A 14,711-nucleotide genomic window follows, 5' to 3' on the forward strand; every position below is an offset into this window, starting at 1 on the left:
TTTTTTTTTTTTTTTTTTTTTTGAGACGGAGTTTTACTCTTGTTGCGTAGGCTGAAGTGCAATGGTGTGATCTCAGCTCACCACAACCTCCACCTCCTGGATTCAAGCTATTCTCCTGCCTCAGCCTCCCAAGTGGCTGGGATTACAGGCATGTGCCACCATGCCCGGCTAGTTTTGTATTTTTAGTAGAGATGGGGTTTCTCCATGTTGGTCAGGCTAGTCTCGAACTCCCGACCTCAGGTGATCCGCCCGCCTTGGCCTCCCAAAGTGCTGGGATTACAGGCATGAGTCTCCGCGCCTGTGGTGCCCAGCCTACTTTTAAAAAAATATATTTAAATTTTTTTTTTTTTTTTTAACACATCATGATTCTGCAGACTTCTTTTTTTTTTGAGACAAAGATCTTGCTCTGTCACCCACGCTGGAGCACAGTGGCATGATCTCAGCTCACTGCAGCCGTGACCTCCTGGGCTCAAGCGATCCTTCTGTCGCAGCCTCCTGAGTAGCTGGGACTACAGGCATGCTGGTGTATGCCTGGCTAATTTTTGTATTTTTTTAGAGATGCGGTTTTCTTTCGTTGCCTAGGTTGGTCTCGAACTCCTGAGCTCAAGGGAACCACCTGCTTCGGTCTTCCGAAGTGCTGGGTTTATAGGTGTGAGTCACCACGCCCAGCCAGTAATCCTTTCTGTATCACAGTATATATAGGGAGTCCTCTGCTGTTTACAGTTTTTTATTGTTACTAACAGTGCTGCAGAGAATAACCTTGTACATATGCCATTTTGTATACATGCAAATGGAATTTATCAGTATTGCTTTCCATAAGTGTATCTGCTTGCTTTCTTTCTTTTTTTTTTTTTTTTTTTTGAGACGGAGTCTCGCTCTGTCGCCCAGGCTGGAGTGCAGTGAGGCACAGTCTCAGCTCAGTGCAAGCTCCGCCTCCCGGGTTCATGCCATTCTCCTGCCTAAGCCTCCCGAGTAGCTGAGACTACAGGCGCCTGCCACCATGCCCAGCTAATTTTTTTTGTATTTTTAGTAGAGACAGGGTTTCACCATGTTAGCCAGGATGGTCTCAATCTCCTGACCTCGTGATCTGCCCGCCTCGGCCTCCCAAAGTGCTGGGATTACAGGCGTGAGCCACCGTGCCTGGCCACAAGTGTATCTGTTTTCTGAGGGTGACAGTTCACGTGACTCACTAGTGACCTTGGGCATTTATGGCACGTAAAGCCTCTGAGATTTTTTTTTCTTTTTTTTTTTTTTGAGACAGAGTCTTTCTCTGTCATCAGGCTGGAGTGCAGTGGCACTATCTCGGCTCACTGCAAACTCCACCTCCCGGGTTCAAGTGATTTTCCTCCTGAGTAGGTGGGACTACAGGCGCCTGCCACCACGTCCGGCTAATTTTTGTATTTTTAGTAGTGACAGGGTTTCACCACGTTGGCCAGGATGGTCTCGATCTCTTGACATTGTGATCTGCCTGCCTCAGCCTCCCAAAGTGTTGGGATTACAGGCGTGAACCATCGCACCTGGCCTTTTTTTTTTTGAGATGGAGTTTCGTTCTTGTTGCCCAGGCTGGAGTGCAAAGGCGTGATCTCGGCTCACCGCAACCTCTGCCTCCTGGGTTCAAGCGATTCTCCTGCCTCAGCCTCCCGAGTAGCTTGGATTACAGGCATGCGCCACCATGCCCAGGTAATTTTGTATTTTTAGTAGAGATGAGGTTTCTCCATGTTGGTCAGGCTGGTCTCGAACTCCCGACCTCAGGTGATCTGCCTGCCTCGGCCTCCCAAAGTGCTGGGATTACAGGTGTGAGCCACTAGGCCTGGCAGCCTCTGAGATTTTTTTAGTCGAGGACCTATTATGTATGTTAATCTGGGTTGGACGGTGTGAGCTCCATGCAGTTCGAATCCCCATATCAAGATGCACTTCTGTATTCACAGTGCTCAGCATAGAGCCTGCCATGCAGTCAGTGGTCAGTAAGTATTTGTGGAATTAATGAAGGACAGGTCAAGGCAGATAAGAAGTAAATGAAACAGGACCCTTATTCTTTTCCTGCATGGCACTTAAACCTCACTGAAATTGTATATTCATTTGTGTATTTATTTGTTTAATATCTCTTTTTTCCTCTGAATTCTAAGGTACACGAAAGCAGGGACTGGCTGGGCGCAGTGGCTCACGCCTGTAATCCCAGCACTTTGGGAGGCCGAGGCGGGTGGATCACGAGGTCAGGATATCGAGACCATCCTGGCTAACACGGTGAAACCTCGTCTCTACTAAAAATACAAAAAATTAGGTGGGCGTGGTGGCGGAAACCTGTAGTCCCAGCTACTTGGGAGGCTGAGTCAGGAGAACGGCGTCAACCCACGAGGCAGAGCTTGCAGTGAGCTGAGATCGCACCACTGCACTCCATCCTGGGCGACAAAGCAAGACTCTGTCTCAAAAAAAAATAAAAAATAAAAATAAAAATTAGCTGGGCATGGTGGCACGCACCTGTAGTCCCAGCTACTTGGGAGGCTGAGGCGGGAGAATCACTTGAACCTGGGAGGTGGAGGTTGCAGTGAGCCGAGATTGTGCCACTGCACTCCAGCCTGGCAACAGAGCGAGACTTCGTCTTAAAAAAAAAAAAAAGCAGGGACCATGTCTGTCTTCCTCCCCTTGTGCCTTCATTGTCTGACTCATAATAGGTGATCACCAAATATTTATTAAATGAGCACTAGAGGGAACAGTGTCGTTAAAGGACAGAACTAAATGTGTGGGGTGGAGGGAAGAGGATCTGGCTGGAGTTGAGTGGGAGAAGCTGAGTGGAGATGAAGCCAGGATTTGGAGGGGCTGATGGAGGTCTTTGCAGGTTGTGAGGGCCATGGGGCCCTTCATCTCGTGTCCCATCTTGACCTGAGTCTTTCCTGGTCCTGGCAGGTGGAAGTGCAGTGCCTGCTCTTGCTGGAGGTGCTGGGTGGCTCCCACAAGCATGCCGTGGATGGTGCTGTGAAGAAACTCACGAAGCTGTGGAAAGAGGTGACAGGACTGCAGGGGCTGGTGGGCATTGCTTCTTCCATGCCACTCCCGCACTGCCATCTTATACACCTGCCTGGCACTTTCCTCTTCAGAACCCCGGGCTGGTGGAACAGTACTTGTCAGCCATTCTCAGCCTAGAGCCCAACCAGAACTATGCTGGCATGCTGGGGCTGCTGGTGCAGTTCTGCACGAGCCACAAGGAGATGGACGTGGTCAGTCAGCACAAGGCAAGTGCCAAGGCGGAGTGACTGTGGGTTTGCTACGTTGGGGATGTTGGGAGCTCGCTGGAGGGAAGGAATGGGAACCTGCTTTGCCCTGGTGACCCTAGCTGTTGACCTCATCTGAAACTTGTTGGTTTTCTCATGTGAGACTCTGGCCTTTTGCCATGATACATGAACTTCTAGGAGTTGGAAAGTTTCCATTCTGTTTCTGGCGTGGGTGATAGTTTGCTTGTTCATGCAGTCACTTATCCCAATTGAGCGGCTGCCATGTTCTAGGCACTGTGCCCTGTGTTGGGGGTACACCAGCGAGTAAGGGAGCTATGACCCCTGCCCCCATGGAACTGAGTCTGAGAAACTGACATTAAACAGATAGTCTAGCTAATTATAACTAGTATGTGCTACAAAGGGAAAGTGTGAGAAGCCGTGAGACTCCACAACAGAAGGACCTGATTTAGACTGTGGGTCAAAGAACACATCTCTCTAAAGGAACTTTGAGAGTGAAGAGGAATTAGCAAGGTCAAGAGGTGAGGCAGAGCATTTTGGGCAGAGGAAGCAGCCTGTGGGCAGGAACAGAGAGGAGGTGAGCGGGGTGGGAGTGGCAGGAATGGGTTAGAGTGAGACGCAGCCAGCTGAGTGGTGGGCAGGGCCTTATAAGCCATACGAAGGACTTTGGACTTTATCCCAGGGGACCATGGAAAGTTGTGGAAGGGTTTTAAGTGGGATTGCATGATCAGTGAGACCTCTATGCTTAACACTGAGATTTGGGGCATTGATTTGTATTTTTTGGAGGCACTCTTACAAGAGGGACCCCTTAGGCCGGTGATGAGATACTTGAGAATGTCAGGGTCTAACCAGAGCTTTGTGTTCTCTAGAGCGCCCTACTGGACTTTTACATGAGGAACATCCTGATGAGCAAAGTCAAGCCTCCGAAGTACCTGTTGGTGAGCGAGAGGTGGACGTTACTCACCTGGACAACTGATCCCATTTTCAATTCTGGGATGCTGAACTCTTTTTTGCTTCTTGGTCTGTTCCCATGAGGGCTAGGTGCCTTATTCCTTTTTCTTTGTAGGATAGCTGTGCCCCTCTGCTCCGATACCTGTCCCACTCAGAATTTAAGGATCTGATACTGCCCACCATACAGAAGTCTTTACTGAGGAGTCCAGAGAATGTTATTGAAAGTAGGTTGCTGTCAACCAGGATAGTGGGAGGGAGATGAGTTGCCTATATCTCTGTTCCCGATATTTGGCAATAAGAAGTGTGTGTGGTGGGGGGGAGAGGGAAGGGGGATGTATTCACTGTTTACCTTGTTGGGACCTTGGGAGAGAGATTGGGGACCTTTTGAGATTATGTTGAAAGCCAGACGCATTGGCTCACACCTGTAATCCCAGCACTTTGGGAGGCGGCGGTGAGCAGATCACTTGAGCACAGGAGCTCAACTCGGGAGGCTGATGTGGGAGGATAGCTTGAGCCCAGGAAGCGGAAGTTGCAGTGAGCCAAGATGGCGACACTGCACTCCATCCAGCCTGGGTGACAGAGTGAGACCCCATCTCAAAAAGCAAGAGGCCAGGCGCGGTGGCTCATGCCTGTAATCCCAGCAGTTTGGGAGGCTGAGGCAGGTGGATCACCTGGGGTCAAGAGTTTGAAACCAGCCTGACCAACATGGTTAAACCCCGTCTCTAATAAAAATACAAAAAAAGTTAGCCGTGGTGGCACATGCCTGTAGTCCTAGCTACTCGGGAGACTGGGGCAGGAAAATCACTTGAAACTGGGAGGTGGAGGTTGCAGTGAGGCAAGATCACGCCATTACACTCCAGCCTGGGCAAAAGAGCCAGACCCTGTCCAAAAAAAAAAAAAGAGAAAAAGTCATGGGCTCTCTTGTTAGAAGAATGCACAAAAGTATAGCCACTAAGAATACTGCATATAATTTTAGGGGTTCAAGAACCCACTGGATCAGTTCATAGCTTTGTGTAGGTGCTAGCCATTGTTCTGATTCCCAGAAAATATCAAGTATTCACTTTCAGAGTTGAGTGGAAGAAAACAAAATATCCTGTTACCTCTCCACCTCCCCGAAAGAACTTTCTGGAGACCATTCAGGTTAAGAACCTCCTCTCTAGTCATTCTGGACTTAGTATGGAGGTGGCACTTGAAATCATGGGATCTGAAGGTTGAGTCTCTGTCCCTGTGTATCTTAGTAAAATGTGTTGGTGGGATGTTGGAAAGGCAATTTTTGCTGATCGGGATGGGGAGGTATACAGCTTTTCAGCAGAGCTTTGGGACTACTCATGTAGCCTGTAGAGATGAAGGGCCAGACAGCAGGCCTAGTGGCATTTACTGGGGAGTAGGAGAACAAAACTGTCGAATTTATTGCTTAGACTGACATGGACAGTGGTTTCTGTCCCCCTTAGCTATTTCTAGTCTGCTGGCATCAGTGACGCTTGACCTCAGCCAGTATGCCATGGACATCGTGAAAGGACTGGCTGGTGAGTATCCCAGCCCCTCTCCAGCCCATAAGTGTCACCTTGGGTTTGGTTGTACTTGTCCTAATTGTTGTAGCAGGGGTAGGGGACAGCTCAGGGTAGTAATAAGGCCCTAACCTAAACTACATTGGCTTTGGCAGTTTCTTTCTTGAGATTATTTGAATGAGAGCAAACAGCTAGTACTGAAGAGATGGGGGCATGGAAAAGACAAAGACGAAAGTCTGGATGCTCAGTTGTTGGCTGCTTCTGAGCAGTGGCTTTGTGTGTCCAGGTCACCTGAAATCCAACAGTCCCCGCCTGATGGATGAAGCTGTGCTGGCACTGCGGAACCTGGCACGCCAGTGCAGTGACTCTTCGGCCATGGAATCCCTGACCAAGCACCTATTTGCTATCCTCGGAGGTGAGCAAGCCTTCTTGGCCATGCGGGTGGTTGAGGCGTGGCCCCTGGTATTTCCCTCAACTGGGATCTGAAGGGGACTTGATGCTCCATATCTGCGTGTGGCAAGGCTGTGTGGCCAGGAGGACATCACAGTGGAATGTGAATGTGTGTGAATGAACAAAACCCTGCACGGGGTGGTGTGGATGGGGTGATCTCAGTTTTTAAGTGATCTCGTTTTTAAGATACACATTTTTGTAGGCATAGCAGAAAAAACTAAAGGAAATACGCCAGACAAGAAATGTCTTTGAGTAGTGGAAACATGATTGTCTTTTAAATGTTTTTCTTTATATTTTTTCTGTTTCTCAAGTTTTTTGTAGGAACATTCCTTTCTGAGTCAGAAAGCAAAAGGCTAGTAAAAGTTGTTTTAAACCCAGCTTCACAACACAAAGGCTACTTCCGGAATCAGAAACCATATCGTGGCATCACACACGTGACTGCATTGTTCACTCTCTTGGGAAATGTGGCATATGTGAATGTGAATCTTTGCTGTCTCTCCTCTCAGGCTCGGAAGGAAAACTAACTGTTGTAGCCCAGAAGATGAGCGTCCTCTCAGGTATAGGATTTCTTTTTTGAGAGAAAGTCTTGCTGTGTCATCTAGGATAGAGTGCAGTGGCGCCCTCTCAGCTCACTGCAACCTCTGCCTCCCGGGTTCAAGTGATCCTCATGCCTCAGCCTCCTTAGTAGCTGGGATTACTGGTGCACACCACCACGCCTGCTAATTTTTTTGTATTTTTAGTAGAAATGGGTTTTCACCATATTGGCCAGGCTGGTCTTGAACTCCTGGCGTCAAGTGATCTGCCCGCCTCAGCCTCCCAAAGTGGTGGGATTACAGGCAGGTACAGGATTTCTCTGCCAGGAGTAGAGCTGTGATCTAGTAGTAAATAAGCTTTTTTTTTTTTTTTTTGAGATGGAGTCTCGCTCTGTCGCCAGGCTGGAGTACAGTGGCACAATCTTGGCTCACTGCAACCTCCGCCTCCCGGGTTCAAGCAATCCTCCTGCCTCAGCCTCTTGAGTAGCTGGGACTACAGGCGTGCACCACCACATCCAGCTAATTTTTTTGTATTTTTAGTAGAGACGGGGTTTCACCACATTGGCCAGGATGGTCTTGATCTCGACCTCATGATCCGCCTGCCTCAGCCTCCCAAAGTGCTGGGATTACAGGTGTGAGCCACCGCGCCTGGCCTAGTAGTAGATAAGCTTTAACATAACTCTTAGGTAAGGTGAAGCCTTCTTTGCATCTTGACTCCTGTGACCATCTTGGGTCCAGCCTGCCTCCCAGGACCCTGCTGCTTGCGTGCTTGACGAGAGGTACTTGTTCAGGTCTAGCAGGAGGCTTGGCTTCTACAGAAGGCAGGAGGTGTAGAGGGGGCATTGAGGGAAGATCAACAATGGCCAAAGGAGAGGTATGCCTGCTGGAGACACAGAAGAGGTCTGTGACCCACAGTGCGGAGGTGGCAGCAGTAGGAAGACTTGCCTCTTTGTGGTTCTGTGCTGATAAGGGACTGAACAGGGAATCTGCCTTTTAGGGATTGGGAGCATCAGTCATCACGTGGTGTCTGGACCTTCCAGTCAGGTCCTGAATGGGATCGTGGCTGAGCTGTTCATCCCGTTCCTTCAGCAGGAAGGTAATTCTGTGCAGCATGGTGAGCATGCGTTCTGTACTCATCCTTGACCGTGGTTTTTCACAGTTGGAGCTTTCCTTCCATAAACCTCTCCTGAAGACACACCTCCCTCAGAGAGCAAGGCTCAGAGCTGTCTGAAATATCACTGCTTCCTCCTGCTTATACTCTGGCTTGTTTTTTGCACTGCTTGCAATGATTTGACATGGTTATAAGACATTGGACTGACTGGACTTCTGCTTTTTGCCTTAGTTCATGAAGGGACCTTGGTACACGCTGTCTCAGTCCTGGCTCTCTGGTGTAACCGATTCACTACGGAAGTGCCCAAGAAGCTCACTGAATGGTTCAAAAAAGCTTTCAGCCTTAAAACCTCCACATCTGCGGTGAGGCACGCCTACCTGCAGTGCATGTTGGCCTCTTACCGGGGTAAGACAACTCCCAGGGCTAGTGTCCAGGCCTCCCTGCAGAGGTTACCGAGTCTTTAGGGTATTATTTATTTCTTCCTGAAATAAATGAGAGCATTGGGCTTAGCCCAAAATCTGAATTCAGTCTTCACAACAAATTCTGGCTTCTCCCCCTTGTCAGACTTTCAAAGTACAAAGCTTTATTCAGAGAGGACCAGAACCAGAACTTGTCACTACAGTATCTGAAATCATGGAGAAATGACTCAGATAAGACTGGTTTAAGGGCTGGGTGCGGTGGCTCACACTTGTAATCCCAGCACTTTGGGAGGCCGAGGCAGGCAGATCACCTGAGGGCAGGAGTTCAAGACCAACATGGCGAAACCCCGTCTCTACTAAAAATACAAAAATTAGCTGGGCATGGTGGCGAGCGCCTGTAATCTCAGCTACATGGGAGGCTGAGGCAGGGAGAATTGAACCCGGTAGACAAAGGTTGCAGCGAGCTGAGATTGTGCCATTGTACTCCAGCCTGGGCAACAGAGCAAGACTCTGTCTTGAAAAAAAAAAAAAAAAAAAAGACTGGTTTAAAAAATCCAACTTCATGTAAACTTTACTCTGGACTTACTAAAAATGACCACCACCCTTCCTTCAGTGTTGAGGAACCTACTGTCATTTGGGCAAGCAGAGCTGGGGGATACTTTCAAATCTGTATAGGAGCTTGGTCTCCAAGCTATAAACCTCTAATACTGATTTCCATCTCAGAGATATACTTGTATTTCTTTTTAAAAAGATTTAAACTTATGAGCTGTATTTAAAGAAACATCTAGGAGAGGCTGGGTGCAGTGGCTCACGCCTACCAGCACTTTGGGAGGCCAAGGCGGGTGGATCATCTGAGGTCAGGAGTTTGAGACCAGCCTGGCCAACATGGTGTAACCTTGTCTCTACAAAAATTAGCCAGGCATGATGACAGGTGCTTGTAATCCCAGCTACTTGGGAGGCTGAGGCAGGAGAATCACTTGAGTCCGGGAGGCAGAGGTTGCAGTGAGCCGAGATCAAGCCATTGCACTCCTGCCTGGTGACAGAGTGATACTCTGTCTCAAAAAAGAAAAAGAAACATCTGGGAGATTCCAGGGCCTCCTCTTGAGAGGGGACCCCCTTCTGTGTGAAATGTCTTGTCTGATGAACTTTGTACTCACATATTTCTTTTAATGATAAGGGAAGAAGAATCTGACCATAAGAGATTTTTGCACTGAGTTGAAAGCAATAAATCTTTTTCTGAAATATGTCTCCCAGCTCAGAATCATAGATTATCTTTGTGCAGTGGTTTGTGAGTTTTATTCAAACCACAGGTAGTGCTGATTGAAGTCATAGATTTTCCATGGATAGAAAGGTACGCTCAATACATTTTCAGCTGCCTTAGGGATATAGTGAACTGACATCCATGACTTAAAAACAGTCAATGAGGCCAGGCGAGGTGGCTCATGCCTGTAACCCCAGCACTTTGGGAGCCTGAGGTGGGAGGATTGCTTGAGTCCAGGAGTTTGAGACCAGCCTGGGCAATAAAGTGAGATCCCCATCTCTACAAAAAAATTTAAAAAATAGCTGGGCATGGTGGTACATGCCTGTGGTCCCAGCTACACAGGAAGCTGAGGCAGCGGGATTGCTTGAGCCCAGGAGTTCAAGATCAGCCAGGGAAACATAGCAAGACTCTGTCTCTACCAAAGATTATATAAAAAGTCTATGTACTATATATATCAGTTTGCATTATTGCTGCATTGAATGACCATCAGTTGTAGGTGAGACCTTGAATTGTAGATGGCAAAAACTTGGTTTTACCTACTCTCTTCAGCTTGAGCTAGTTCTGCTCGTTGCATTTATTTTTAATTTATTTTTTAAAAAAGGAATGCAGAGTGCCAGAACTCAATGCTCATTGTTTTTAAAATAAACATAATATAAAATGAACCTTTTAAAAACAAAACAAAAATAAACCTTTGTAATAAAGATTTCTTGGATTCAAGTCTAAAACATTATCTGGAAAACTGCTTTCATTGTGAAATGTTCTGATGTACCCATTTAGTAGCTATGGAAACATGGAACAACAAACCCAGGTGTGGGGGTGGGGGGAGAGAAAACGTGCTTGAGCTATAGTTTTTTTTTGAGATGGAGTTTCTCTCTGTCACCCAGGCTGGAGTGCAGTGGCATGATCTCAGCTCACTGAAACCTCCATCTCCCGGGTTTAAGTGATTCTCCAACCTCAGCCTCCTGAGTAGCTGGGATTACAGATGCCCACCACCATGCCTGGCTAATTTTTGTATTTTTTAATAGAGACAAGGTTTTGCCATGTTGGCCAGGCTGGTCTTGAACTCCTGACCTTGGGTCATCTGCTTGCCTCGGCCTCCCAAAGTGTTGGGATTATAGGCATGAGCCACTGCGCCCAGCCAAACTATAGTTTTAACTGGTTTCTTTTTTTTTTTTGGAGATGGGGTCTCGTTCTGTCGCCCAGGCTGGAGTGCAATGGCACAATCGGCTCACTGCAACCTCCGCCTCCTGGGTTCAAGCGATTGTCCTGCTGCAGCCTCCTGAGTAGCTGGAATTACAGGCACGCGCCACCCCACCTGGCTAAGACAGGGTTTCACCATATTGGTCAGGCTGGTCTGGATTTCCTGACCTCATGATCCCCCCGCCTCAGCCTCCCAAAGTGCTGGGATTACAGGCAGATTGGTTTTGGTTTTAGAATTTGGGTCCAAAGGTCATCTGTATGGGGGAAGAGTACCAGATGAGAATTGATAGGATTGAGGGTGGCTCTGACTTGCCTCAACTAGCCTGTGACCTTGAGCAACGCACCTAATGTCTCTGCTTATCCATCAATTGAATAACTGGACCACGCCCAGCTAATTTTGTATTTTTAATAGAGATGGGGTTTCTCCATGTTGGTCAGGCTGGTCTTGAACTCCCAACCTCAGGTGATCCACCCGCCTCGGCCTCCCAAAGTGCTGACATTACAGACTTGAGCTACCGCACCTGGCCGTAAGGATTATCTTTCTGCCTCTAATTTTGTGGCTGTAGAGTTTGATTTAAGTTTTGATTTCACTTCACTTCTTTTTGAGATATTTGAAAAATTAACTGAAGGGTTTTAGTCGTCTGGTTCACAGCTGGTTAGATAAATCCTTTCTCAGTCCTGTCATTTCCAAGGATCAGGATGTCCTTTAAGGTGCTTGTCCTCTCTCCGCAGGTGACACACTGCTGCAGGCCCTGGACTTACTGCCCTTGCTCATCCAAACAGTGGAGAAGGCAGCCTCCCAAAGCACTCAGGTTCCCATTGTCACTGAAGGGGTTGCCGCAGCCTTGTTGCTCTTGAAGCTGTCAGTGGCTGACTCACAGGCTGGTATGAGTCCAGAGGTGTCCAGGATGGTAGAGACAGGGGCCTCTGGCAAGAGTCCTTGGGAGGTGTGTCTTGATGTTCAGGGTTAGCTTGGTCCTGACCACACTGGATCAGCCACAGGTTTGCTTGTCATCTGCAGGATGAACCTCAGGGTTGCATGGGCAGTGGGAATACAGTCAGGGGACTGTGTCACTGTCCTCCTTCATTCTGTTGCTCCAGTGCTACACAGGCTTGTAGATGATACCTAGATGGACCAGGGTTTAGTATTGGGACTGTTTGTTTCAGTTGATTATACATTCATACAGTTCAAAATTCAAAAGGATATAACATGAGAAGCTTCCCCTTAGCCCTGTCTTTTCCCGTAGCCATTAAGTTTCCCTCTGTAAACGGTGTTACCAATTTTGTGCTTTGGGAGGCCAAGGCGGGCGGATCACGAAGTCAGGATTTCGAGACCATCCTGGCCAACATGGTGAAACCCCGTCTTTACTAAAAATACAAAAATTAGCTGGGTGTGGTGGCACACGCCTGTAATCTCACCTACTCGGGAGGCTGAGGCAGGAGAATCGCTTGAACCCAGGAGGCATAGGTTGCAGTGAGCTGGGATTGCGCCACTGCACTCCAGCCTGGGTGGCACAGCGAGACTTTGTCTTAAGAAAGAAAAAACAGTATTACCAATTTTATGTCCAGAGATAGTGTGTTATGTAATTGAACATGCTGGGGAACATACTCTATATACCATATTATATACGATATATATACTATATATAATATATCTTCGAAATGATTCCAAATCAGTACATCAAAAAGAGCTTTCTCATTATTTTTTGTGGCTACATCGTATTTCAGGCTTTCTTTTCTTTTTTTTTTTTTTCCTGAGACAGAGTCTCGCTCTGTTGCCCAGGTTGGAGTGCAGTGGCACGATCTCGTCTCACTGCAAGCTCCGCCTCCTGCCTCAGCCTCCCGAGTAGCTGGGACTACAGGCGCTATGCCGCCACGCGCGGCTAATTTTTTGTATTTTTAGTAGAGACAGGGTTTCACCGTGTTAGCCAGGATGGTCTCCATCTCCTGACCTTGTGATCTGCCCACGTCAGCCTCCCATCGTGCTGGGATTACAGGCGTGAGCCACCACGCCCGGCCAGGCTTGCTTTATTTCATCTCCCAATCTCTGCACTGGGACACACCTGAACTTACTCCTTTGGTTAGGAATGGAGCTCAGCTCTCCTCATGTAATATCGTGTGTGCACTGTGGCCATGCAAGGCACTGGGCTACCTGGGGGAATGCTAAAATGAACATGACCTTCAGCAAATTTCAGGGTGCTTACTTCGTAGTAGAAGCGAGGAAATACAGAAATATATCCGTAGCTTAAGACAAAATATGGCATTAGAGCAGTTTTGAAAGAGAGATTGCTTTTAGTTGGGGGGATGGGTATTGGGAAAGGCTTCATGGAGGAAACATTTGAACTGGTACCCTGAAGCCTGGGAAGGATTTCATTATCCTGAAGGGAATGGCCCAGTATGAGTCCAAACAGCCCCAGTCAGGGAAGGGCAGGGAAAGCCAGAGTCTGTAAACCTCAGGTATTCCAGCTTGGTGCCTGGGGTGGATGGGAATTCCGGATGAGAAGCAGTTCACCTAGGCTGCTGTAGGCAGCAGAGAACCACTGAAGAGTTTCATACAGGAGGTGATACCAGAAGGACTGAGGTCAGTTCCCCAAATGGAAGAGCACTGAGCCTCCTGCTGCAGAGGGGAGTTTGTCAGCAAAGCCCACCCCAGCAGCTTCAGGATGGAGTGGATCAGCTCTGGGGGACATGATGAGCTGCGTCGTGGGGTAACCTTTTGTTTCTTGCAGAGGCCAAACTGAGCAGTTTCTGGCAGCTGATTGTGGATGAGAAAAAGCAAGTTTTCACTTCTGAAAAATTCCTGCTCATGGCTTCAGAGGATGGTAAGTTACTCTATGCTTAGTTGAACTCGGGATTGAAGCAAAGTCTCTTTGGAAAATCTTCAGAGAGGACCCTTTCTTGACCAGCCAGTCAGGTCTGCAAAAACCTGGGCCAGCGTGATCGGGCCAACAGCTTAGCTGTTGTGGGAATAAATTCATTCCTGTAGGGACTTGGGAGATGTGTGGAGACAGAGCAGTAATGGCTGTGGAGCTACGATATGAGCTGTAATTATAGCTGATTGGGTAATTGGTGCTGTCTCGGAGGTTTTCTTGTGTTAAGGCAGCTGAGAAGCTCTTGTGGAGTCTGGCAGGCTCTACTCCCCCACCAAGAGACACAAAAACTACTGGTTTCTATCCTGGCAGAAAAGGAACAGTTGAATTTTAAATGTGTGTTTAATATTCTACATTGCCTTAGGGGTGTCTGCCACTAATTGGTGATTTGAAGAGTCTTTTGACTCATAAATCGCAACATCCCATTAATGAGCTACAACTGTTAGTCATTTCCTGGTTTTAGAAAAATTTTTAGTTAAATTTTGAAAAGGAAATAGACTAGTGTAATTCAAAAATAGATACAAGAGGGTCTACATTGAAAATTATACCCCTGCTTTGATCTCTGGCTACCCAGTTCCTCGGCTATAGATAACCAATTTTATTAGCTTCTTCTGTAGCCTTGATATTTTATATATATGCAAGTAAATACCTGTATATGTTTGTTCTCTACCTTTTTTACACAAATGGTAGTGTGCCTGCTGTATGTACTGTGCTTTCTAGACCTGGAAATGAGTCCTATCAGTATATAATGGACTTCATCATTCTTTTTTTTTTTTTTTTTTTGATGGAGTTTCGCTCTTGTTGCTCAGGCTGGAGTGCAGTGGCGCGATCTCAGCCCACCGCAACGTCTCCCCCTGGGTTCCAGCAGTTCTCTTGCCTCAGCCTCCCGAGTAGCTGGGATTACAGGCATGTGCCACTACCACCAGGTTAATTTTGTATTTTTTTTTTCTTGGTAGAGATGGGGTTTCTCCATGTTGTTCAGGCTGGTCTTGAACTCCCGACCTCAGGTGATCCACCTGCCTCGGCCTCCCAAAGTGCTGGGATTACAGGCATGAGCCACCATGCCTGGCCTCTTTTTAGAACTTCATAGTAATTTGTTGTTGTTGTTGTTGTTGAGGCAGGATCTCACCCTTGCCCAGGCTGGAGTGCAGCGGCACAGTCATGGCTCACTGCAGCCTCGA

General features: G+C 47.7%; 1 protein-coding gene across 2 annotated transcripts in view; it reads left to right on the top strand.

Moving 5' to 3' along the window:
* Nucleotides 1-14,711, top strand: part of GCN1 (GCN1 activator of EIF2AK4) — a 69,329-nt gene that overhangs the window by 15,074 nt on the left and 39,544 nt on the right. For both annotated transcript variants that reach the window (XM_032168535.2, XM_058425083.1), the window contains exons 6-16: nt 2,905-3,003; nt 3,096-3,230; nt 4,097-4,165; nt 4,294-4,402; nt 5,630-5,704; nt 5,973-6,101; nt 6,643-6,693; nt 7,667-7,765; nt 8,012-8,185; nt 11,393-11,545; nt 13,390-13,482. In XM_032168535.2, the coding sequence (XP_032024426.1) occupies nt 2,905-3,003; nt 3,096-3,230; nt 4,097-4,165; nt 4,294-4,402; nt 5,630-5,704; nt 5,973-6,101; nt 6,643-6,693; nt 7,667-7,765; nt 8,012-8,185; nt 11,393-11,545; nt 13,390-13,482 (1,186 nt within the window). The remainder of the gene's footprint in view (nt 1-2,904; nt 3,004-3,095; nt 3,231-4,096; nt 4,166-4,293; nt 4,403-5,629; nt 5,705-5,972; nt 6,102-6,642; nt 6,694-7,666; nt 7,766-8,011; nt 8,186-11,392; nt 11,546-13,389; nt 13,483-14,711) is intronic.

This window comes from Hylobates moloch, unplaced genomic scaffold (genome assembly GCF_009828535.3).
Source record: "Hylobates moloch isolate HMO894 unplaced genomic scaffold, HMol_V3 SCAFFOLD_12, whole genome shotgun sequence".
Classification (NCBI taxonomy): Eukaryota; Metazoa; Chordata; class Mammalia; order Primates; family Hylobatidae; genus Hylobates; species Hylobates moloch.